The sequence below is a fragment of the Macaca thibetana genome, chromosome 20 (genome assembly GCF_024542745.1).
Source record: "Macaca thibetana thibetana isolate TM-01 chromosome 20, ASM2454274v1, whole genome shotgun sequence".
Lineage (NCBI taxonomy): Eukaryota > Metazoa > Chordata > Mammalia > Primates > Cercopithecidae > Macaca > Macaca thibetana.
Window position 1 is genome coordinate 34,932,567 of NC_065597.1, and position 26,434 is coordinate 34,959,000.

Below are 26,434 nucleotides of genomic sequence, written 5' to 3' on the forward strand. Positions count from 1 at the left end.
CTTGAACCTGGGAAGTGGAGGTTGCAATGAGCTGAGATCCCACCACTGCACTCCAGCCTGGGCGAAAGAGTGAGACTTTGTCTCAAAAAAAAAAATAAAATAAAATAGTTAAAATGGTGAATTTTGTGTTATGTCTTTTACCATAATTTTTAAAAGACCTTGGCCTGGCACGGTGGCTCATGCCTATAATCCCAGCACTTTGGGAGGCTGAAGCTGGAGGATTGCTCGAGGCCAGGAGTTCAAGACCAGCCTGGGCAACACAGTGAGACTCTCTCTCTCTCTAATAAAATAAGAAAAGAAAGAAAGAAAAAAACCCTGCTTGGGCTTCCCTGTTCTGAGTGCTACTCCCCAGCCTTTCTTCCAAGAGTGGAAGGCAGGCAATAAAACAACCTCCACCACACATAGGAAACCTTCACTGATTACCCCAAGAAAGGACTTAGATCCTGGAGAGGATGGGTAGATGGGAGGTTGTCTACCTGATTTGGTCATCTCTCCAGCAGTAAATACTTGCTTTTGCCCTAGAGCATGCCAGGTTTATGGCTGTCCTTGGCTGACCAGGTTTGAACCCAGGACAAACAAGAGTCAGGTGGAGCCCGCCCTCCAGGTCAGCATCTAGGGCAAGGGTCATGGCTGAACTTGGAGGCCCCAGGTAACCTCTGAAGTTCACATTCTTTTTCCCCCATCATAGCTTCCTTCTAAATATTCTGATTGCTGTCCAGCATTTTACTTTAAACAGAAAAGAAAAAAATATATATCTTAATGTCATGTACCTTTTCTTTTTTTTTCTTTTCTTTTTTTGAGATGGAGCTTCACTCTTGCTGCCCAGGCTGGACTGCGATGGTACAATCTTGGCTCACTGCAATCTCTGCCTCCCGGGTTCTAGCAATTCTCCTGTCTCAGCCTCCCGAGTAGCTGGGATTACACGTGCCTGCCATCACGTCCGGCTAATTTTTGTAGTTTCAGTAAGACGGGGTTTCACCATGTTGGCCAGGCTGGTTTCAAACTCTTGACCCCGGGTGATTCACTGGCCTCGGCCTCCTGATGTGCTGGGATTACAGGCGTAAGCTATGGTGCCCGGCCTCATGTACGTTTTCTTGTACGCAGACTATTCTGTACCCTAAGTAGGATTTTGATCCCGTGTTAGTTTCTTTCTTTCTTCCCCCAGGAAAACTCCCACCTTCCCCAAGCTGACTTCAGAGGACTAGACCCAGCACTTCAGCAAAGATGCGTAAGACACCAGAAATAGCGTAAGGCAACATTTTTGTTCAAATGGTGGGACTTTCTGATCTCCTCCATGAATTTATTTCTGCTTGCTCAGCCCTCACATTAAGTCCTGGACTTCTCCTCCTGTCTTTATCAGCCCATTGCAAACACGTGCATTTATTCCTCCAACTCTCATCTCTGACGTGGCCCAGTTGGCCTTTCCTGCCCTAGGCCCATATCCATCACTGAGATCTCTGGAATTAACCCCTGGGTGTAGTTCTTTGTGTACAGGCTCCAGTCCTCTCCCCCTAGTATGTCTGACATTAACCAACCCTGTCTTTTTCTAGGAAAGGACCCGGAATATCACTCCACTGAAGGAGGCTCAGTGGAGTGCTTATAAGAGCATACCTGCATCTAATTTGGTGCATATCTTAGCATCCTTTTCTTTTCTTTTTTATTTCAACTTTTATTTTAAGTTCTGGGGTACATGAACAGGTTATGCAGGTTTGTTACATAGGTAAATGTGTGCCATGGTCGTTTGCCGCAGAGATCATCCCATCACCTGGGTATTTCTTTTTCTTTTTTGTTTTGTTTCTTGTTTTTTTTTTGAGATGGGGTCTCACTGTCACCCAGGCTGGAGTGCAGTGGTGCAATCTCAGCTCACTGCAGCCTCCGCCTTCTAGATTCAAGAGATTCACCTCCCTCAACCTCCCAAGTAGCTGGGATTACAGGTGCCCACCACCATGCCTGGCTAATTTTTGGTATTTTTAGTTGAGAGAGGGTTTTACCATGTTGGCCAGGCTGGTCTCAAACTCCTGGCCTCAAGCAATCTGCCTGCCTCGGCCTCCCAAAGTACTGGGATTACAGGCATGAGCCACTGCACCCAGCCACCTGGGTATTAAGTCCAGCATCCATTAGCTATTCTTCGCAGTGCTCTCCCTCCCCTCACCCTCCTCCCACACTGACAGGCCCCAGTGTGTGTCGTTCCCTCCCACATGTCCATGTGCTGTCATCATTCAGCTCCCTTTTCTGATCTGAAGGTTTACCTGTCTGCAAGTACAACCTGTTGACCTCCAGGGCTCTCTCTCAAGATCTCACTCAGCACTTTGGCAACTGGCTCACAGGCTTCCCCTCCACCCCTTGCCCACCTTAACAGCTCCAGCGTCCAGCTCACACTCTCACGATATGTAGCTCACTTCCCTTTATCTTGTCTCCACTTTGCTCTACCACCCATTGGTATGATCCATTCATTTGTTCTTCATTCATTCATTCTGCAGACATTTATTGGGTGTCTACTCTGCTAACCTGTGCTGCACCCTAGGGTAAAGAGATGAGTCAGATATGTTCACCCTCAAAGCTGACGTGCAGTCTTTCAGCTGTTTCAGCAGTTAAGATATTGAAATACCCCTGTGCCTGTTGGGTCCACAGTCCCCACCCTGAGTCCCCTCCAGCTGCCCTGGGCCCTCCCCTGGTCTCCCTCCCATCCAGCAACTAAAAGGTGCATCTCAAGTCCCACCTTTGTAGACCTCATAGGCAAATGGTGGACACCTTAGAGTTTGGTGTGCTCAAGATGTTTAGTTTCTCCAGAATGTCAAGCTGTGAAGTGCACATGTACTGACCACAAACTTCGTTCTTCTCCATCTCCCCGTCTCCCACATCGACTGCATGTTCTTCTTTGTTGTTGTTGTTTGTTTGTTTTTGAGACAGGGTCTCACTCTGTTACCCAGGCTGGAGTTCAGTGGCACCATCTCAGCTCACTGCAGGCTCAACCTCCTTGGTTCAAGCCATCCTCCTGCCTCAGCCCCCAAGTAGCTGGGACTACAGGTGCATGCCACCACGCCTGGCTAATTTTTGCATTTTTAGTAGAGATGGGGGTTTTACCATGTTGCCTAGGCTGGTCCAGAACTCCTGACCTCGAGTGATCTGCCTGCCTTGACCTCCCAAAGGGCAGGGATTATAGGTGTGAGCTACTGTGCCCGGCCCACTGCATGTTTTTGTTGCTGTTGTTGTTTTGGGGTTTTTTGAGACAGAGTCTCACTCTGTGGCCCAGGCTGGAGTGCGGTGACACCATTTTGGCTCACTGCAACCTCTGCCTCCTGGATTCAAGCGATTCTCCTGCCTCAGCCTCCTGAGTAGCGGGGACTACAGGTGGCCACCACCATGCCCAGCTAATTTTTTTTTTTTTTTTTTTTTTCATAGAGACGGGTTTTCACCGTGTTGGCCAGGTTGGTCTCAAACTCCTGGCCTTAAGTAATCCGCCTGCCTTGGCCTCCCAAAGTGCTGGGATTACAAGCATGAGGCACCACGCCCAGCCTGCAGGTTCTTTTTGTCTTTATGCTACTAGCATTTCAAGTCTTGTCAAGTCTTGCAGCTCACTTCTGGTCTCCCCATCCACCTGGGAGCTCACGGTCATCCTTCTTGAATCCCTCCCTCGTGCCTTGTCCTTCCCTCTTTGCTTGGCCAGCCCCATTGCTGGGGAACATGTCACCTGCAATTTCCATGTTTGCTTTCTGACCTGGTGCTCAGGGGCCCTGCTAGGGCAGATCACAGGGGCAAGGGTCCTGAGAGTTTTGCACCCCAGGGCTACCAGACTTCAGCTACACCTTTCCTGCTGTGTGGAAAAAATGTCCCCACATTTTGTTGATTCATCATCGCTACCTTTTCTGTAGTTATTCTTTTCCTTCCATCGTCAATCTCTCCCCTCTGACCTATTGATACACTCAGGTCTCTATTACTCACCCTCACTCTGTAACAGAGACATTTATTGTTCAATGAATATTCACATCTTCCCCCAAATTTCACAGCACTCTTGCAGTTAGGTGGAGCCATGTGACTATTTGGCTTTGGCTAATGGGCTTTGAGTGGAAATAAATAACATCCCTTCTGGGTGGAAGCATTTAAAAGCCAGTGCGTGGCCCTCCAGCTCTCTTTTCCCTTCTTCAGTGAGCTGGAAGCTACTGGTCAAGGTGGTGGCTTCCCAAGACAGGAGTAATTTTGATCGTTCATTCCTGATGCGGAGAAGAGGAACCCTGAAGAGCTGCCCGACTGTGGTAGGAATATTTGTAACAGAAACAGAACTTTGTCATGTAAGCCTCTCACATTGAGAGGACAGTTTGTTACTGCAGCATAGCTTAGCATTACCCTAATACACGCCCTATGATAACAACAGTCAAAGCACCTTTCCTTGAGTCTACTCTTCCCTCAGGTTTCCACTCTGTGTCCTTCAATATCTCCATTGCTGACTTACTCAAGTATGAAGTCTCTAAGCAGAGCTGCTGTTTTCTTTTCCCATCTACAAATTCACTCCTCAATCCCTGGCCCTTGACCTGCCGCTTTACCTAATTATTCGCTGCAAGGCTCCCAATGATGCCACAACCCCAAATTCAACAGCACCTTCAGTGGCTCCAGCCCCTTTGCAGACAGGTACTACGTGGTCAACTCTGAGCTTCTTTCTTCCCCTTCTCTGGTGCTTCCTCAGTGATCTGAGTTTTCTTCCTGTCCCTCCAATGCTCTTTTCAAGTCTGCCTCACCACTGACTCTTCTTCACTCTGCCTCCTAAATATAGCCCTTCCCAAGGTCTAGCCCTGTTATTTCTTTGTACTTTCTCTCTTGATCTCACCCAAGCTATGACTCCCAAATCTGTTTACGGTCACTGCTCTCAAAGAGCTGCAGGCTAACAGGGAGCACGTTGAGCTCTTCCCAGGCTCCCGGACCACAGTTCTGACCACCTGGGTATTCTCACACTTAACGTACCAAACTCAAATCAATTTGCTTTCTCTTTCCCTTCAGCATTAAGCCTGCTACTCTGCCCTTCATATTACATGACTGCTACTTCTCCTCCTCTCTTTTTTATTCATTATTATTATTATTTTTTTTTGAGATAGAGTCTTGCTCTGTCACCCAGGTTGGAGAGCAGTGGCACAATTACAGCACTGCAGCCTCAACCTCCCAGGTTCAAGCAATCCTCCCACCTCAGCCTCTGGAGTAGCTGAAGCCACAGGTGCGTACCACCACATCCAGTTTTTTTTTTTTTTTGTAAAGATAGGGTTTCATCATGTTGCCCAGGATGGTCTCAAACTCATAGGCTCAGGTGATCACCCTGCCTTGGCCTCCCACAGTGTTGGGATTACAGGCATGAGCCACCGCGCCTGGCCCAGTCTTAATTTCCTACGCACACTTGCCTCACACTCCAGGAAAACTGGCTTGTTTCTTGTTCTCCAAACATGCCCAGGGAAATCCTTACTCTGTCTTTTGCTCAAGCTACCCCTGCTGCCCAGAAAGCCTTCTTCCCACCCCAGCTCTCATTTCTGTCTTTCTATTGAATCCCACCAATCTCTGGAACCTATTAGGCCAAAAAATTATCTAGAGAAACTCGAAATCCTTGGATCCAAAGGCTCACACCACAGGGGAGTAGGAAGTGGTGGGCTGGGAAGGGCAATGGGTTGGGGGTGGCCAAGGAACGTGTACCCCTTTTGTACACCATGTTCCCTATAAAGACTTTCCTAATACCCTTGACCTTATGCGTTTGCTCCCTCCTTTGCAAACGTAGAATGTTTTGTTTGTAACTTTTATGAGTTAGAATAAAACCACTTGTCCTTTCTTGCTACTGTCTTTCATCTATCAGACATTTTGCTCTCTGGCCTCCCAGCCAGCTGGTTCTCCTGAGAGTATTTATAGAACTGTATTTGTGATGACTCCCTTTTAGGAAGTGGGTGCGTATGTTGTACTTTTGCTTTCGGTCACAGGATGAAACCTCACTTCGAGTGGGAAATTACCAATGAAGCCGGTGGCTGGGCTTTCCTGCGCCCCATTTCTGTGAACATTCTTGGAGTTGGCAGCATTTTTTCCCTGACATCCTGAGCTGTACACAGCTATGAACCAAACCTGGCTGCTTTGCATGTGCCTGAAGGCCTCCCAGCCAGGTGGTTCTTCTGGAACATTCAGCTGGTCTCATCCCTGTGAACCCCTCCTGCCCCTCACCACTCTAGACAGTCCAGGCAGGGCTTTAGAAGGAAATTCATCTGCACTGAGACTCTCCATGTGCTAAGGCGGCCCACAGCTTTTTGCCTGGGTAAGCAGAGCCCAGAGAGCCCATTGGGTGAAAAATAGGTGGTACTGTAATTACTTCAAAGTCATAGCAAGTCTGGGCAGGCACTGAGGGAGGATACTAAATCTGGAGGCTGAAATGCAGAGGGCAAAACTGGGAGCTAACTGGGCAGTGGATCCCAGGGGAGAGATGGGAGGAGCCCCTGCTGGGGCGGCCACTGGGGCTGAGGCCGGCCCTGACCCTGATGGTTCCCTCCTCTGCCAGCACAGAGGAAGGGAAGGCTTCATGGATAGGACTTCCTACCGCACAAACTCCTAAATGGGAAGCATTTTGTCATCCAAAGGCAGGGACAGAGAGGCAGTGTGGCCCTATATCTCTTACCCTAATAGGCCAAATAATGATCTAGAGAAACTCAAACTCCTTGGATCCAAAGGCTCACACCACAGGGGAGTAGAAAGTGGTGGGCTGGGAAGGGTAGTGGGTTGGGGGTGACCAAGGAATGTGTACCCCTTCCCCTTAACCCCCACCTCCTGATGCAGCCACAATTTTTGTCAACCACTCCTGGGCCAAACAGCAGTCACTGTCAGGTCAGCTGGCTGGGGACACCTGTTCTGGTCCAATTCTTTCATTTCATTGACTGGAGGCCTCCCAGAGAGGTGAAGGGGCATATCTGAGGTCACACAGCCAGTTTTGGGGAGACATTGAAACTCAAATCCCAGTCTCCTGGTGGCCTCGCCATGGCTCCTTCCACTCAACCTGTTACCTCTCTGTGTCAGGCAAGATGGGAAATGCTGGGAGACTTTGATAAAGGCTGACAAAAATGGTTCCCCGTGAGTCTGCAAATGCATGGAAGAGAATCAAAGGGAAAATAAATGGCTCCTATAAATATTTATGTCAAAATCTGGCACTATGACCTGCAGAACCAGTAGGGGCTCCGAGAAAAGTTCAATCCAGGGTTGGAAAAACAATAGTTAATTTTTTTCAAAACACTCAGCAGAGTTGAAAAACAGTGTGTTCCAAAACAAATAAGTTCCGTTGACTGAGTGACCATAGTTTTTATTCATTTCATTGTTTATGGCCTCGCTGTTAAAGCTTTTTTTTTTTTTTTAACAAAGCTATTATTATTGTTAAAAACATAGTATTTCTGACATCATGAATTTTTTTTTTTTTTTTTTTTTGACACCCAAAGCCAAAACATTCTCTGTTTTTTGGACCAAGGACTCCTTGAGGTTTGAAGAACCAGAAAATTGTTTTCCATGTGGCTCTAGAAAGGCCAACATTCCCTAATGGATGCTTCCCCTTATCTGGAGTTAAGAACTGTCCCAGGGTCCAGCTCAAAGGCTCGGAGGCAGGCCCATCCTCCAGGTCCCTCGGAGCAGGAGAGCTGTTCCCAGTCAGCTTGGCCAGGCCCCAGTCCCTCGCAGCAGGCCCTAAGGCAGTCAGACAGTGGGGCTTTAGAACAGCCTGGGAGGCCCAAGCCTTCTGGGCTTTGCAGTGGGATGACCTGAGAAATGCTAACATCCTTTGGGTTGTAACTCCAAAAAGGAGACTTCAGATCTCCTTCTAAATTCTACAGGTCTTTAGTCTCCTTCTGAAGTCTAAAGTGTAGGCACTGCAGCAGTCTTGGAGGAGGCTGACGAAACCCAAAGGTGTCTGTTCCTTCAGCCACCCCAGAGCCACTGGAAGAAGGCACAGGCAGTCATACCACCAAACAACTCACCTTTATGCTTCTTGGTTATGTCTAGAGCTGCAAATACCCTTTCGCTCAGCCTCACCCACTGGCATTCGATGCCAGTGCCCTTGCACCCTAGCTTTGGGGGCTCAAACACTGGGGATGTTCAATGTGTCGTGACCTGGATGCCTTCTGTGAGCCAGGTATAGGTCCTTTCTCCATCTCCCTTGTCCCAGCTTCTCTCCCACCTCCAACCCCACTCTTAACAGCCCCTCCCTGCCAGCCCCCTCTACCGCCTGCTCTTTCCATCTCTTGCAGGTGGCTCCTCCTCCCCTCTCCTTTCACCTGGTCTTGGGCTGGCTTGGACCTGCTCCTGCCTTTCTGATCCTTGCCAACCTTGCCATCTCTACATCCCTCTGTTCTTAACATCCTTGTCCTCTGTTCTTAACCATGCCTGAAATCTTACCCCTTGCCACTAGACTCCTTCAACCTTGCCCCTTCTTTAAAACGCTTTTTTGACTCTCCTGCCATCAATACCCCTCCTCATGTGTTCTGTCAATCCGCTTTTTTTCCCCGTAAGATGAGCTGGGAAAATGGCAATGACACCCAGCTCAGCCGGACTCCCTGTGTGTGGACAAATGCAGGGCACAACAGAAAGCTAGCCATACCTTTCAAATGTGTGGGTCCCCACCCATGAGTGGATCCCAAAGTCATTTTATTGGATTGCAACCAACAGTGAAAAATAAATAGAACAGAACATACTGGAGGACGTCCCCCAGGGAAGGGTAAGTATTGTTTTGTGACATTTTTGTTTTCGCCATTTCTGTGTGTGTGCGTTGCAAGTCTCAGTGTGAAATATATTTCTTACTGTGGGTTGCAACCAAAAAAGTTCAAAAAGTCCCTCGTCTAAAGAACCAATGAAGACATCAAAGACCCATTATTGAAGGTGACAGGAGTGAGAAATTTGCCTGGGCCGGGCACAGTGGCTCAGGCCTGTAACCCCAGCACTTTGGGAGACCGAGGCAGGTGGATCACCTGAGGTCAGGAGTTCGAGACCAGCCTGGTCAACATGGTGAAACCCCGTCTCTACTAAAAATACAAAAATTAGCTGGGCGTGGTGGCAGTTGCTGTAATCCCAGCTACTCGGGAGGCTGAGGCAGAAGAAATGCTTGAACCCGGGAGGCGGAGGTTGCAGTGACCTGAGATCGTGCCATTATACCCCAGCCTGGGCAACAAGAGAAAAAAAACTCCATCTCAAAAAAAAAAAAAAAAAAAAAAAAAAAAAATTGCCTGGCTGTGGAGGCTCAGAGAGAGCCCTGCATTCCTTAGAGAACCTGTAGGTCCTACAGGTGGGGCTGCCATTCTCCTACTGGAGGAAGCAGGGCATGGTTTAGGAACTTTCACCCAGGAAGGTCTGTAGAAACTGTCAAGATTCACACCCAGCATTTAGACTCCAATTTGCATACAAATCAAAGACTGAACTCTTAATTAATGGTCATCAAAATCAAAAGAAAGTGTTTAAAAGGAATAGGATCCTTTAGAGAGTTTTCCTTGCAGCTCCATCTGCTGTTTCTCTAGCCCATAAAATCAAGACCCAGAGAATGTGTCCCATGAAGTGGAGTCCAGCCAGATTTGGAAATCTACCATCTTTTTTGGTGAGATCATCAGATGCTGCCACTTAAAGTGCAACACAATATGAGTCTCATCCCTGTGGACTGGAGGCAGCCGAGTTCCAACTTATCCCACGCACCCAGAGCCGTGGACAGGGATGGCCAAGCCTGGAGTTACTGGCAGTAAAAGGTGAGCACGTTTTCCTGGTTTCCTCGGATCAGGATGACTGGAGGTCTGAGGTCCTGGGACAGGGTCTCCAGCCACGCCATATACAGAGAGCTGGGGCACTCCCCCTTCCTCCCTATGGGCAAAGTGCTGCAAAGCATGAAAAAGCGGCAGAGGAGAGATTACCATGGGGCCTCTCCACACGCCCAGCTCCTGGTTTGTTTTCAGAACAGCGAGTCTGTTTACTGTCCCTCAGAGCTCCTTCCACCCACCCTAAGAATGACCTCCCCACTTTCCGCACAAACATGACCCAGAATGGACCTTCTGCCATGAAGCATTTCCAAACAAAGCCATGGCCCACAAGCCCCGTGGGATCTAGTCCTTGCCAAGCCCACGACCTCACCTCCTCCCACCCTCGCCTTGCTCACCCCCGATGCCCTGTGGCTTTCTTTCCATTCCTAAAAAAACGCCAAGCTCACTTCTGCCTCCAACCTTTGCACTTGACGTTCTCCCCACCCAGCGGGAAGAGCAGCCCCAGCTCTGCACCTGGTCACTTCCTTTGAGTCAGGCAAGTTCACCCACCTCCTTCCCTGGTCACTTCTCCAGGGCAGGCCGCCCACGCCTCTTCCTCACATCATCCCACTTTACTGTCTTCAGAGCCCTCCACAGCCCCAACAGCATCTTCTGATTTATGTGCTTGTCTCCCCACATTAGAATGTTCGCTCACAAGCAGGCCTGATCTGTCTTGTTCACTCCCCTTTTCCCAGTGCCCAGAACACAGTCTGATACAGTCGGGCTCAGTTATATATTTGTTAAGTGGGCGACCCTTTCCCATCAGGCCACCCGCCTCATGCCAGGCTTGCCTCTTCAGCCCTGTGCCAGCCTGTGGCCACAGCAATGTGATATGTTCCTGTTCATTCATTGTCCAGCTCAGTGTTCTTGTCCTGCCTCCTGCCCTGTGCAGGAGGCCCTGGGAGCAAGACTCCACCACTGCCTATGGGGAGGCCCCTTCTCTTAACTGTGCAATGCTGCGTGAATAAAAAGATGCCCTGGGAATGCTGTTCAGCCCTGTCTTCCAACTATTTCAGGAAGTGACTTTTCTACTATCTGGAGAATTCCAAAAATGCATTGGGATGGCCACAGCTGCCCAGCTCTGGGCTTCGGGAAGGTCTCTGAGCTCCAGCAGAGTCTCCCAGGTCCAGCTGGTGCCACGTGAAGTTGGAGCACCAGCACCTTCCGTGCGACTCACTTGAATGTCTGTTTTCCCCAAGTACATCCCCCTAGGGAATGGGCAGGGCCCGAAGCACGGCGCTCCTTCACAGCTGGGGGAACTGGGGCAGGAGGAGGATGCTGGAGCGCTGGGATCAGAGCCGGGCTCTGGCATCTGAGTCGTGGCTTTGCCACTTCCTCAGCCAGATGACCTTTGCAGAGTTTCTCTTCTCTAAAGCAAGAACACAAAAACCTCCCTCTCAGGATGTTTGCGACGCTAAAGCCGGCAAAGCACACGCAGGCACAGCACAATGCCTGGCACACAGTGAGCGCTCCGTAAGGTCAGCAGCTGTCATCAGCACTTAGTACTGACCAGCACGTGACAGCTAAGCCAGTGGCGGCAAAGCTGGAACTTGAACCGAGGTCTTGGCATCTTCCCTCCACAGCAGCCTCTGCTCACAGCAACTCCAACCTCCTCTGAGAAGGGTAACTGGGATCCTAAACAGCTATGTCATACTTGAAGTTCCATCCACAAAGCTTCACTTGGGACAAGCCCTACCCGCCTTTAAAAAGCAATGTCCTGGGCTGGGCGTGGTCACGCCTGTAACCCCAGCACTTTGGGAGCCCGAGGCGGGTGGATCACTTGAGCTCAGGAGTTTGAGACCAACCTGGGCAACATGGTGAGACCCTGTCTTTACAAAAAATACAAAAATTAGTTGGGCATGATGGCGCACACCTGTGGTCCCAGCTACTCAGGAAGCTGAGGCAGGAGGATCATTTGAGCCTGGGAGGTCGAGGCTGCGGTGAGCGTGATTGCGCCACTGCACTGCAGCCTGGGCAACAGAGTGAGACTGTCTCAAAACAAACAAACAAACAAAAAAGGTCTCAAAAATTAGGGAAGGCGGGTTGGCCCAAGGCCATTTCATTAAGCTATAGTCATCTGAGTTCAAATATTTAGTGACTTTCCAAGGGAAAGGGACATAGGACTACTGAGACCAAACTCTCCTGACCGATCAGTTATGCAAGAGGCAGACAACGCCATCCAGGAAGCAGTACATGATTTCAGGGACTGAATTCAGAAACGTCAAAGGCCACGAGAGAAATGGTGCCTGCATCATGGGGGTGGGGAACACCCATCACCCCTGCGGTGGACTTTTAAGCTTCAGCTGGGAGTTCCCTCCCCCAGCAGAGCCTGTCCACCTGTCCAAGAGACAGCTGTCTTTAAAATCACCCCGCCCCCACACCAATCACTGACGTGCTGTATTCCTGCTCATAGGATGTGCACGCCTTGAGCTACTAATCTTCAGAAATAAAGCTGTTCCAGAACAAAGGAACTTTTTTTTTTCAAAATTACATCTCTTAGCCACAAAGAAAGGCGGCTTCAGATCTAACCTAGATGTGAAAGACAGCCCTGCATCAGAACCACAGTCACAAGCTCCAGATGCAATTCCCACTTCCTGTCTGCAAGCCCCTGGCCAAGCTGCTTAACTCCTCTGAAGCTGCTTCCTCATCTCTAAAGTAGGAGTGTGGGGGTGATTATAATAGAGTTTTGAGGCCAGGCACAGTGGCTCATGCCTGTAATCCCAGCATTTTGGGAGGCCAAGGCAGGTGGATTGCTTGAGCTCAGGAGTTGGAGATCAGCCTGGGCCAACATGGTAAAACCCTGTCTCCATAAAAAATACAAAAAACTAGCCAGGCCTGGTGGCATGTGCCTGTAGTCCCAGCTACTCTGGAGGCTGAGGTAGAAGGACTGTTTGAGTCCCGGGAGGTGGAGGTTGCAGTGAGTTGAGATCTCACTACTGCTCTCTAGCCTGGGTGACAGAGTAAGACCCCGCCTCAAAAACAAAGAAAATTATAGGACCAAAGAGGCCCAAAAAGAGAAAAAACAACAACAAAAACAACAACAACAACAAAAAACCAAAGAGGTTGCAGTGAGCTGAGATCCTGCCACTGCACTCCAGCCTGGGTGACAGAGTGAGACGCTGTCTTAAAATTAGGGCTTTGCAAATTCATAAGGCCTGATGCCTTGAGTATCATATAGAGGCCCAAGCCATAAAATGCAGTGTTGATTATTACTATTTTGATTATTGCTGTTTGGCTTTGAGGAGGGAGTGTTTTTAGAAAAAAAGAGGCATCTGGACCCAACAAGAATATGTTGCTAGGCTAGTCAAAGGTTGTTGGGCTCTTTATGAGGCTGGTTTATCAGCTGTGCTGGGGTAGCTGAGCTCAAACCTGGGGCCATTTGATAACCCACTGATTAGTGAACAGCAGTCGACCAAGTGCTGCCTCAAACCCGCTCTAGAAAATGCCCCAAGCATACTCTCCCAAATGCTAGACAATGTGATCTAATCATTTCACGAAGGCTTGGGAGATTTTTTTTTTTCCCCTTCCTCAGAATTTCTGGGCTCCACCCTAGAGCCTGGTCTGGAAGGCACTGAGGAACTTGCATTTTCCACAGTCCCCTGGTCGTTCTGATGAAGCAGACCCTCTGACTGAACTTGTAGAGAAACACTAGGCATGGCTCCAGGTTGGAGATTAGTGATGGAAAGATGCAGCTGCTCTGTCCTCCCGGTGGACGTGGCCCAATAGCTGGGGCCTCTTTGGGCAACAGCTGTAGCTACTGGCATGGGGTGGGACGCCCTGGGCAGGGGTCTTCTCTTGGGTCACTGGATTTATAATTACTTGTATCGGCGAACCCCACAAAGGCTGGTGGGTGGGGGATTGGTTTTCCCTGTGAGTTTGGGGGACGGTGGTGGGGATGGGGGGTGGGAAGGGAGAGATTCCAACAGATGGGATTACAGGCATAAGCCACTAAGCCCAGCTGAGATTGACTCATTTTAATGACAAATAAACTTAGAATCACAGCATGTTAGCATGAAAGAGAATCTTGGAAATACTTTTGTTAACTATTTATAATTAGGGAAACTGAGGCTAGAGAGATATGGGGTCTTACCCAAGGCCACACAGTGGGCTAATGGCATAGACAAAATGCCCACATGCCTCTCTGAACAGAGGTGGCACGTCAAGCTGTGGTCTGGCACACCCATGCACACCCACCAGGCACCATACCCAAGGAAGAGTCTGGGGAGGCATCCCAGGACGAAGCCATTTCCACTGTCTCGCACTCGGACCCAGCCCTCACCCTGGACCAACCTTGCCCTAGGAACATTCTCTGCTAGGTGTTGGCAAGAGGTCTGGAGATAAGCCCAGCCCCTTTCCTTATCGCTGTTCTCCAAGGAAACATGGAGCACTTTCTTTGTACAAAAAAAAATGTCCCTAAAGCCCCAGGAAGCATTGTTCTGGGCGGAGCCAGCTGCCTCAGTGTGCAACCAGCACAGTCACATGGGGCCTTCTGCTCAGGAGGGTCCCTTGTTTGTCTAATGCCCTGCTGTCACCATCTTGACATTCTTTTTTTTTTTTTTTTAATGCCTTGTTTAAGTCACACAAGAAAGTGTTGCAAGTGACAGTTCAACCCGATTGACTACACTATAAATTATATCACTATCTGCGGCCGGGCACCATGGCTAACGCCTGTAATCCCAGCACTTTGGGAGGCTAAGGTGGGTGGATCACCTGAGGTCAGCAGTTCGAGATCAGCCTGGCCAACATGGTGAAACCCCATCTCTACTAAAAATACAAAAAATTAGCCGGGTAAGGTAGCAGTATTTGGGAGACTGAGGCAGGAGAATCACTTGAACCCAGGAGGCGGAGGTTGCAGTGAGCTGAGATCACACCACTGCACTCAAGCTTTGGCGACAGAGTGAGACTCTGTCTCAAAAAAAAAAAAAAAAAAAAGTTATATCACTATCTGAGAAATAAATGCAATCATTCTTTAAAAAATAAATAAAGCACACACTGGCATTAGGGACGTCAGGGCATGAGGAATACTGTGTCCCAGGGGCAGACTGACAATGGTCTGTTTCTGGTCTGTTGTTAGACTTCTGTGCTCTTACACTCATCTGCTAAGAAGGGTTTGCACACTGCATAGGATATTAGGAATCACGAAGAATTCTGCATGCTCTACTGTCTACTGGCACCTAGGCAGTGACTGGGAAGAACAGAAACTATAAGTCAGAACCATTTGCTACAGTCTGAATATTCATGTCCCCCCAAAATTCACACATTGAAATCCATATCCCCAGGGTGATGGTTTTAGGAGGTGGGGCCTTTGGGAGATGATGAGGTTATGAGAGTGGAGCCCTGTGACCTATGAATAGGATTAGAGCTCTTATAAAGAGGCCCCAGAGAGCTCCCTGGCTCCTTCCACCAAGTGAGGACACAGCAAGGAGGCCCATCCATGAGTCAGGAAAGCAGCCCTGCCTCCGACTCTGAATTTACCAAGCTTCGATCTAGGACTTCCCAGCCTCTAGAGAAATACATTTCTGTTATTGATAAGCCCAGCCTATGGTATTTTGCTATACCAGCCTGAATGTTCTAAGACATGATTCCTGAAAGCTGCTTTAGTGTATAGAAGTAGCGTTTGAGTATTATCCAAGCACGATTCTAGCTCTGTCATCCAGGCTGGAGTGCGGTCGCACGATCTTGGCTCACGGCAACCTCTGCCTCCCAGGTTCAAGCAATTCTCCTGTCTCAGCCTCCCGAGTAACTGAGATTACAGGTGTGCACCACCAGGCCTGGCTGATTTTTTGCATTTTTAGTAGAGATGGGGTTTCACCATATTGGCCAAGCTGGTCTCAAACACTTGACCTCAAGTGATCCACCTGCCTTGGCCTCCCAAAGTGCTGGGATTACAGGCTTGAGCCACCGCACCCAGCCCCAAGCACGTTTCTAATTGCCTGAACCACTCTCCTGGTGACAAAATTCCGCTAACTGGTAAAAGCAAAAATTTTACCTCTGTCCTGTCAATGAAGAGTAATTGGTGCTAGTGCCTTTTGAATTCTCCTGGGCATCTTTTTTCACGTGAGAGTTTTTAGTTTATTAATCTTCTTGTAGAAAATCCACAATGGCCGCAGATAACATCACTGCCGCCCCTTTACTCCTTTGGCTGTGATCCAATCTCCAGCCCACCTTTTGCCACCAACAGTGGCCTTTACAGTCCCCGTAATTTCCTTCATTCTGTTCTTGCGTTCCTTTCATTGTTTTTTTGAGGTCTTTTTCTTCTCACACAGGCCATGTCTTTCAAGTCTATGTTTGGGTTTACTTTTCTTTGCATAATCCAAGGAATCATAAATTATGCCAAAGCTAGTTGTTTTCCCACCACCAAAATTAGTTCTAAATCGAAATGCATAGATGATATTCAGTGTGGTCTTGTACATTTTGGCTAGTTTGTCCTGAATTTCTATCTCAGGTATTGTTGCCTTCCCAGGTGAAGGACATAGATGACCATTTGTTTCCTCTGAAGTAGTCAGTTGGTCATGACCTTCCTAGTTTGGATACTTACTGATTCATTCGTGATGGCGGTCAATCCTCAGACAGCCAGGGAGGAAAAACCCTCATGGACATCTTAAGACAGACTGGAGGTCCAGAAACCTCCAGGTCAGGTCTCCAAACTGGTTGCTTAGCTGCTAGCATTTGGTGAGACCTAGGAGGATGCATATCCTCAAGCTTTATCTACTTATCTGCTAGAAGCCATTGGCCATTTTCAGTCTGAACCCATTTGCTGTTTTGATCTTCTCAAAGGGGCACTTACACTACCTAAAAGAAACATTGCCGGTGCTCTCCTGAAAGAGGGTATTCCAGACACAGCAGTGAGGGATGCATGCAACTTATATAGTACTCAAGCAACAGAAGTAGTGGGAACATAAGTTTGAATTGCTTTTATCACCCTCAATGGACCACTTGTTCTGAGGTCTCCTCTCATGAATCTAAGATCCTTAAATCCTGGCATCTGCCGTCCAGATCAGATGGTGACAAGTCTGGGAATGGGTTCTATCACCAGAGCTGAAGGATCCCTCCTATCTGAGCACATCTTCCTAGAACAGCGTGTGGTGACAGGTTTTTGGGGACCTTCTTGCCAGAGAAAAGCAAGCTTGATGAGGCACTTGTGGTTGCTCTCCAAGGCAGGACGCATTTTGCAGATTTATGGAAACGTTGAAACAGGTGAATGTTGAAAAATGATACCCTGAAGTTTCATGCCCACATCATCATCTGTCTACATCAATGAACAACCTATCATCAGTTGTGTTGAACCCCCACCCCTCCTCCTTTCCACCACCATGAGATTTTTTAAAAAACAAATTCCATACATCCTATGTGAGAATGTAAGGGAGATTGCTTTGAAAGGGAAGGCCACATCTTGACCTTCTTAATATATTCTGTGCAAGATGCCCCACATTTTCGTTTTGTCCTAGGCCTTGCAAATTGTGTAGTTGATCCTAGCTTCAGGATATGAACAAGCAGAGTCCACGGACGTTTCGGCTGTTCTGCAGAACCTGGCATCTTCAGTCCAGGTAGATGATGACAGGTCTAGGAGTGGGTTGCACCACCAGAGCCGAAAGATCCCTTCTGTCTGATTCCCAGGTGGTTGGCCCCCAGGAAATGCAGGAGAGGCCAGTTACTTGCCTTGGCAAAGACCCCTTGTCCCCTGAGCTGAGGGCTTGGCTGCTCATGTTCTTCTTCTTTCTTTCTTTTTTTTTTTTTTTTGAGACAGAGTTTCACTCTTATTGCCCAGGCTGGAGTGAAATGGTGCGATCTTGGCTCACTGCAACTTCTCCCTCCCAGGTTCAAGCAATTCTCCTGCCTCAGTCTCCCGAGTAGCTGGGATTACAGGTATGTGCCACCATGCCCAGCTAATTTTGTATTTTTAGTAGAGACAGGGTTTCTCCATGTTGGTCAGGCTGGTCTTGACCTCCTGACCTCAGGCGATCCGCCTGCCTCAGCCTCCCAAAGTGCTGGGATTACAGGCGTGAGCCACCGCGCCTGGCTGATCATGTTCTTCTTACAGGCCTCAGAGAGAGCAGAGCCACCCTGAGACCTTAGGTGCATAGCTGTCACTTCCATCCCACATTCTGCTTGCTCAGCCCTGGCTAACACACCCCAGGGGTGGCTCAGAACTGGACATGGGTCCAGTAGGAAGAGCCAGGGCTGGGGTAGGCCTCTGTTTCTGTTGCTCAGGCTTGGAACCAACATCAGTTGGGAATGGCCGATAGCCAAGGAGGGCCAAGTGATTCCTGAACAACCAGAAGTCAATGTCCCTCTGGAAAGAGCTGGGTTCCCTCTTTGCCAAGTGAAATTTGGTAGGAAAAGGCAGCCAACAGGAAAAAGCAATGACAAGGGGCGGTCACTGATGCCTGGGACACATGAGGCCCTCGACCTCTGCCAGCTGGAGCTCAGGTATAGGCCAGGCTCAGACCCAGCCACGTGCTGAGAATCACCAGGGCTATGTTTATGGGAACTTTGGCCCTTCTGCTTCCCAGGGGAAGGCTCGGGTCCTCTGTGGTGCCCCCGCTGAGCCCCTTCCCAGAGCTGAGACACCTGACTCTTGACAGACTGGTCCTCCCACCAGCCAAGTACTACTTACATGACGATGAGAGCAGCGTCTCGGGAGTAATCCAGCAGAATCTCATTCAGCCTCACCTGCCGAAGGGACTGGGCGGGAGAAAGTCGAGTAGTCACTTCCCATATCCTCAAGGTCACTCGACCCTTCACCACGTCCATGGCCTCGTTAATATTTTCAACTGGATTAACGATTTACTTGTAGACTCTCCTGCCTCATGAATTCGTATAGACTCTCCTTCCTCCAGGAAGAAGGGGACCCTCAGAGTAATGGAGCACCAAGCTCACCTCCGCCAAGAAGCCTTCCGTGGTTTTTCCTTGCCTGACTTTATGGCCATAACCAGCAGGGTAGAGGGAAGAAAGAACACCTTACTAGGTTCAGATCTCAGCTCTCACATTTCGTAGCAGAGAGAACTTGAACAAGTCAGGTTGCCTCCCTGGCCTTCATTGTCTTCATCTGTAAAATGGGTATGATGATACCTTCTCCAGGGGAATTTGGGGAGGATCAAATGAGACAACCTATGGAAAAGCACCTGGCAGAGGGCCTGGTACATGAAAAATACTCTAGAAAAGACAGGTGAGCTAGGAGCAGAGACAGGTCGCCCCACTTCTTCTGTAACAGAGTATTGGAAGGTCTCCTTCAAACATGAGGTTTTATTCAGCATTTTCCAAAGAGCCAGATGGCTGTGTGGGCCCTTTGGGGCGGGGTCTCAGGGCTGACAGATTAGGGAAGTCCCCCGAGCTTGAGTGGGACTGGGTTGGGGGTGGGAGACTCCTTCCAACCCAAGGCCTATCTCAAATTGTTCAGAAATGATTGACACGCAGGCACTGATCATGGACGGATGCCTTATCCTGGAGACCAGGAGACCGAGGGGAAGGGAGTTCACCTGGGTAAGGGATTCTAGACCTTGCACTGTAGTTATAGTTATTTGGGGCGCACAAGTCCTTGCTGTGGGAAGTGTCCTGCACATCATAGGATGTTTGGCAGCATCCCAGGTCTCTCCTCACTGCCTGACAGTAGCAACCCCCACCCCCGAGTTGTGACAAGCAAAAATGTCTCCAGAGGTTGCCAAATGTCCCCCAGGGGGTAAAATCTCTCGTGGTGGAGAATGATTGACACTGGGGGTAGAAGTGGGACCCGCCCCCTGACCCCATCGCCCGCACTCCCAGAGCCCACTCCACCTTGACACGGTCACAGCACGGCTACAGGAGGAGGCCACACCCTCTCTTAGCCCTTAGAGTTCTGAAGGTGCTGTCCAGGAAGGGGCACCATGGCTCTGAGCTGTGGCAAGGGTAGGGTCTATAGAGGCTAAGCAGGGAAGGTCAGGCAGCTGTGGTGGCACACAGGACAATTTTTTTTTTTTTTTTTGAGACGGAGTCTCTCTCTGTTGCCCAGGTTGGAATGCAACGGCACGATCTTGGCTCACTGCAACCTCTCCCTCCCAGGTTCAAGTGATTCTCCTGCCTCAGCCTCCCAAGTAGCTGGGATTATAAGTGCCTGCCACCATGCCCAGCTAATTTTTTTTTTGTATTTTTAGTAGAGATGGGGTCTCATCATGTTGGCCAGGCTGGTCATGAACTCCTGACCTCAAGTGATCTACCTGCCTCGGCCTCCCAAAGTGCCAGGATTACAGGGGTGAGCCACCACGCCTGGCCTAACAGGACAGATTATACCTTGGCCGTCACCATGAGTCTCAGGAATCTCTTCCACTCGGCATAGAGGAAGTGGGGAGGAGAGGGAGGAGGACTCTGGGCAGTCATGCCCACTGCCAGAGCTCACTCAAGATTGGCAGGACCAGGCTCCCAGGTGAAGTATAGCACTGAGCTCCACAGCCAGGTTACTCAGCAGCCTAAGCGACTGTGGTTTGAGGATCCCTCAGGGGCCGGAGTGGAAGGCAGGGTGGAGGATCGAGGGGAGGGGCTGGGGGAGCTCAAGACATGTGAGACACCCGTCCCTGACCCAGTGATGTGTCGTGTTTCCCACCCCCACCCCTCTCCCCCACCTTGACTCTGTTCTTCCTCATCTCCTCATCTGAGATCTTCCAGGGGCAGTCCCGCCGCATCTCGTTGACAGTGGCCTCATCCTTGAAGCCATCATTCAGACGGAAGGGTGCAATCATGTCCTCAAACCTCTTGGTGCTGGGGACGAGAGAGTGGGTTGAGGCCGGCTGAGATGATAACCCCATCTCCAGGGGTGCCAGGTCCCTGCAGGGAGCTGGCAGTGGTGCCACAGCTCCCATTTTCAGGCTGAAACCCATCAGACAGTGCCATTTACAAAGTAGCCTCCATGTTGAATTCAGCTCTGAAGGCTGGGTCTGGCATCCAACTGGACTTTCACAAGTTGTTCACAACCACTGACCTGCGACCCACTCGACCATCCAGCAGGTATTTACAGGGCATGATTCTGTACCAGGCTCCATCCTACACAACAGTGACCAGATCAGATTGTGTCCCCAGTCCTCACAGAGCCACGGTAATAAGCAAGTAGTAAATAAATGTGAAGTGGAAGCTTTATGAAGGGACAACCAAGTACTGGGACAAAGAATAACGGGTGGGGAAGGCCCTTGTGGGACCTGAGGAAGTCTGTCCTTGCAAAGCCAGCTGTGCACGGGACAGGGGGTGCTGAAGCGAACAGAACTGAACGTGCAAGGCCCCGAGGCAGAGCGTGTTTGGCTCATATGAGGAGCAGTGAAGGAGCCTGTGTGCTGGAGCAAGGTGAGTGCAGGGAAGGGTGGGAGGAGGTGAGGACAGGCAGGCAGTGAGGGCCTAGTCGGGCAGGGCTTCCCTATCTGCTCCAAGAGAGACCAGAAGCTGCTGGTGGGTCTTCTGTGCGACATGATTCACATCATTAAAGATAGAGATTTAGGGTTGGGGCAGGGCACGGTGGCTCACACCTGTAATCCCAGCACTTTGGGAGGCCGAGGCAGGTGGATCACCTGATGTCAGGAGTTCAAGACCAGCCTGGCCAACATGATGAAATCCCATCTCTATTAAAAATACAAAAATTAGCCAGGTGTGGTGGCACACGCCTGTAATCCCAGCTACTCAGGAGGCTGAGGCAGGAGAATCGCTTGAACCTGGGAGGCGGAGGTTGCAGTGAGCTGAGATGGAACTACTGCACTCCAACCTGGGTGATGGAGTGAGACTCTGCCTCAAAAAAAAAAAAAAAAGAGATGTAGGGCTGATCGGCATTCAGATGATGCCATCTGCTATCTGAAGCCACAGGGATGGATGCGCTCACCTGGGACAGAGTAAAGGGAGAGAAGGGAAGAGGGTCAGGGCCGAACCCCAAGGATGCCAGCAAGGGCAAGTGAGGTCAAGGAGGAAGAGCCAGCAGAGGAACTGGAGGAAGGGCCCCTGATGCAGGAGGAAACCAGCGGAGGGTGTGTCTTGGAAGCCAAAAGAAGCACGATCTTAAGAAGGATCACTGTCGAGTGCAGCTGAAAGGTGGAGAGAGAGGACAGAAACGAACTCCGTGGGTGTGGCAACGTGGAGGTCACTGATGATGCTGGCAAGAGTAGTCTCAGACAGCGGGGGCAGTGGGTTGGGAACGAGAAGATTAGGGGAGGGGAGGAGGCGTCGACAAAGTGCAAACATCTTGGAGTCTGGCTGAGCCAAGGAGAGAAATGGTCCAGGAGCTGGAGGCAGATGAAAGGTCAATGGAGGGGATTTTTAAATAAGATGCTAGGCTGGGCGTGGTGGCTCACACCTGTAATCTCAGCACTTTGGGAGGCCAAGGCAGGTGGGTCACCTGAGGTCAGGAGTTTGAGACCAGCCTGGCCAACATGGTGAAACCCCGTCTCTACTAAAAATACCAAATTTAGCTGGGCACAGTGGCGTGCGCCATTATCCCAGCTACTCGGGAGGATGAGGCAGAAGAATCGCTTGAACCTGGCAGGCAGAGGTTGCAGTGAGCTGAGATTGTGCCATTGCACTCCAGCCTGGGTGACAGAGCAAGATTCTGTCAAATAAATAAATAAATAAATAAACAAATAAACAAACAAACAAATAAATAAATAAATATCAGATGCTAGATGGGGTCTGTATGTTGCTCCTGCTGCCTCTTCTGCCTGGAAGATCTCACCCATCTCTTTTTGATCATCGAGGCCAGCCTTTCTCAAGGCTTTGCTTTTCCACCAACAGAGACAACCCTACTCTCCTTGACACCCTGATCTGTCTCTGCAGCATTGCGACTGCCCTTGGCATGCACCAGCCTGCAGCTATGCTTGGAGGATGGGGCTGCAGATTCCTCATCTCTGCCTCTGCAGCACCGAGCACAGCTCCTAACAAATGGTTGGAGCCAATGTATCCATCACTATTACATAGCTCCTTTCTGCTTGTCTTGATTTCCTTCCCTGTCCGTGGGGGACATCATTATGGCTGGGAGATGTAAGAGAAAAGTTAGGGCTAGGAGGTCAGGAGGAGACATACTTTAGTGAGGAGAGAGTCCTGGAAAACCTCATGCACACTGATTGACTAAATGCAAATCCCATTTGTAAGTGTCTTATTTGAAGAAGATGAAGTTATACCATTTGGAAAGCAAACAGCCCCTGCTGAACCTACCATTGGTCATTGCTACAAATTCACACAGGGGTTTGCTTAAAGTCTGTGCTCTTGCCCTCGCGTGGAAGGAGGAAGGAAGCTGTTGCCCAGGTCACTCACTATTTCCCCACTCCCAGCACCAATGTGTTAACACAACGTCAGGGGCTGCAGTGGCCTTGCCCAGGGTCCCCTCAGCCCCAGGGAGGGGACATGCCCCGGCCACAGCCACTGCAGAAGTTGTGCCCTCTGACACATCTAGGAAGGGCTTGGAGGAGAGCCCCTTGCTCCCAGCTTATCCAGGAAAAAGGGGGCAGCCGGCAGAGGGGTCTTCAGGCATACAGCTGGCCCTTCTGCCTGGAAGCCACAAAACAGAACTTACCGCTCAGCCCGAGGGTTCTGGTTGATGTCAGGGAGGATGTGGACTTCATGGAATCCCAGTCGGAACTTGCTCAGCAGAGAAATGATCCTGGAGGACACATGGAGAGGTTTATTGTTATTACATTTTCTTGAGACAGAGTTTTGCTCTGTCTCCCAGGCTGGAGTGCAGTGGTGCAATCTCGGTTCACTGCCACCTCTGCCTCCCAGGTTCAAGCGATTCTCATGCCCCAGCCTCCCAAGTAGTTGGCATTACAGATGTGTGCCACCGTGCTTGGCTAATTTTTGTACTTTTAGTAGAGACAGGGTTTCGCCATGTTGGCCTCAGATGATCCTGCCTTGGTCTCCCAAAGTGCTGGCATTATAGGCAGGAGCCACCATGCCCAGCCTGAGAATTTTAAAAATTTATTCATTCATTCAACTCATTTTTACTGAGCACCTACTGACTACATAGCAGTGAGGAAAACAGATTAAAGCCTGCCTTTGTGGAACATAGGGGTAGGGGCAGACAGGAAATGAATACCCATAAAATGGGGTAGATGATGACAAGTGAAACGGAAAAGTAATTGACCAGACTTTCCCAAGTATCTGGTGGCCATCTCTGTACCAGTGCACCCCAAATTTTCACATGTCTACGCAGCTGCTGAGGATCTTGTTACCATGCTGACTCTGATTCAGCTAGTCTGGCGTGGGGCCTGGGATTCTGCATTTGTAATACACTCCCAGGGATGCAATGCTGCTGGTCCACAGACAACACTTTGAGTAACAAAGGTCTAAGGGATAGGAAAGTTGAATAAAGGAAATTCTAGAGTGGCTGAGGAAGCAAAGATAACACACAAGAAACTAGGTACAGAACCAGGAGTAGCAAGACAGACGGCGCTGACTTTGCATCTAACAGGGAAGGAGAAGCCCACTGTGGTGTGTAGCCATCAGAGAAGACTTCGCAGAGGTGGCAATCTGGCTGGATGGTGAATGAGGGGTAGGACTGTTACAGGCCAAAGCGGGTGGGGCAGGGGAGGGTCTACACTGAAATCACCCAAGGAGCCTTCAAAACAATATACCTGCTGAGCGCGGTGGCTCAGCCTGTAATCCCAGCACTTTGGGTGCTGAGATTACACCTGAGAATACACACTTGCTGAGGCAGATGGATCACCTGAGGTCAGGAGTTTGAGACCAGCCTGGCCATCATGACAAAATGCCATCTCTACTAAAAATACAAAAACTAGCCAGGTGTGGTGGCATGCACCTAAAATTCCAGATACTCGAGAGGCTGAGGTAGGAGAATTGTTTGAACTCGGGAGGTGGATGTTGCAGTGAGCTGAGATTGTGCCATTGCATTCCAGCCTGGGCAACAGAGCGAGACTCCATCTCAAAACAAACAAACAAAAAACAATACAACTGGCAGGGCATGGTGGCTCACACTTGTAATCCCAGCACTTTGGGAGGCCAAGGTGGGCGGATCATGAGGTCAGGAGATCAAGACCATCCTGACTAACATGGTGAAACCCCATCTCTACTAAAAATACAAAAAAAATTAGCCGGGTATGGTGGCAGGCACCTGTAGTCCCAGTTACTCAGGAGGCTGAGGCAGGAGAATCACTTGAACCCAGGAGGCGGAGGTTGCTGTGAGCTGCGATCACTCGACTGCACTCCAGCCTGGGTGACAGAGCGAGACTCCATCTCAAAAAACAAAACAAAAACAAACCAACAAACAAAAAAATACACCTGCCTGAGCCCTCCCCCACCCCCTTGCCCACCATTGAGTCAGAAGCCCGGGGAAGGACGTGGTTTTGGCAATGCCCCATGTGATTCCGATGTGCCAGCCTGGTTAGGGACCACTGGACTGGTTGGTGGGGAACAGTCAAAATGAGGGAAAGCATCAGGGTGCAGGGGGTGAAACAGGGCAGTGAGGAGCTGGCTGGGATGCACGGAGTGTGCTGGGAGAGAGGAAGAAATGGGAGACAAGCCTGGAGGACCAGGCTGGGGCCTAGCAGTCAAGCCGCTGCTGGTCCCTGATCTTGGGGAGTGAAATTTTGAAAGCAGAGCCGTGGGTAGATTTGCTTGGTGTGCAGTAGCAGCGGAGGCTGGCAGGCCTGGGCTCTGCCTAGGCAAGGGCAGCATAGATCTGCCCCAGGATTATGTAGAGAGCAGAGGATGTGGCCCATCAAGGGACAGAGGGAGGCAGAGGAAGGGTTACATAACCCTCCCGCCAAGGGCATGCTGTTGACCCAGGCTGCCATAGCTTTGAGCTATACCAAACCTACTGAACCCAGCTTCCATTCAGAGCCAGCACAGGAAGCAGAGACTGCAGAGCAATCTCGTATCTTATTTATTTTTTGGAGATCACAGAGAAGTCAAATGCTGCTTTTCCTAAGCAACACTTTCCTTAGCATTGCTGAAAAGGGGCTTTCCCGGGAGAAGTTCTTAGTGGGGGTGAGGAGAAAGCAATAGATTGCTGGGTTTCCCTTAACTCACCTGCGGGTGACTAGAGAATGGAGCATGGGAGGCCATCCTGGCATAGGACCGGGTGGTGTGGGCCGGGAGATCCCCTCCTACTATGACCCTGGGGCATCACAGCCAGGATAGTTGCAAAGGACACTAGCGACCGGGCAGGGGTTCTTCTCTTCGGCTAATTAACTGGATGACTTTGGGCAAACCACCCCATCTGTCTGCATCCTTCAGCCGACCTCCAGCCTACCATCTCCCACCTCACCTGACCTTGCTCAAAGCAGCAGCTGCCCGATTCCACCTGCCGACACCTGTCAACTCCATACTTGTGTGCCACCTGCCTCACTATTTACTTCCTTTTCTGTTTAAATCAACTCACATTCTGAGTTAGACACTTTTTTTTTTTTTTTTTTTTTTTTTTTTTTTTTTTTTTTGAGATGGAGTCTTGCTCTGTCGCCCAGGGTGGAGTACAGTGGCGCAATCTTGGCTCACTGCAACCTTCACCTCCCGGGTTCAAGTAATCCTCCTGTCTCAGCCTCCTGAGTAGCTGGGACTGCAGGCACATGCCACCATGCCAAGCTAATTTTTGTATTTTTAGTAGAGGTGGGGTTTCACCATATTGGTCAGGCTGGTCTTGAACTCCTGACCTCAGGTGATTCGTCCACCTCGGCCTCCCAAAGTGCTGAGATTGCAGGCATAAGCCACCA

General features: G+C 49.9%; 2 protein-coding genes and 1 pseudogene across 10 annotated transcripts in view; 1 reads left to right on the plus strand and 2 right to left on the minus strand.

The window, feature by feature from the left end:
* Positions 1 to 26,434, plus strand: part of LOC126943899 (metallothionein-1E-like) — a 374,938-nt gene that overhangs the window by 107,583 nt on the left and 240,921 nt on the right. The gene's annotated exons all lie outside the window — the stretch shown is intronic.
* The window catches only part of SLC12A3 (solute carrier family 12 member 3), a 49,860-nt gene continuing 30,706 nt past the window's right edge, over positions 7,281 to 26,434 (minus strand). For 4 of the 8 annotated variants that reach the window (XM_050772883.1, XM_050772881.1, XM_050772882.1 and 1 more), the window contains exons 23-26: positions 23,284 to 23,370; positions 20,366 to 20,501; positions 18,388 to 18,455; positions 7,281 to 9,848 (exon numbers count right to left, since the gene is read on the minus strand). In XM_050772883.1, the coding sequence (XP_050628840.1) occupies positions 9,707 to 9,848; positions 18,388 to 18,455; positions 20,366 to 20,501; positions 23,284 to 23,370 (433 nt within the window). In that variant the 3' untranslated portion in view covers positions 7,281 to 9,706. The other 4 variants (XM_050772878.1, XM_050772884.1, XM_050772879.1 and 1 more) reach the window with 1 other exon arrangement.
* LOC126945075 (40S ribosomal protein S24-like) lies at positions 13,704 to 16,938 on the minus strand (annotated as a pseudogene).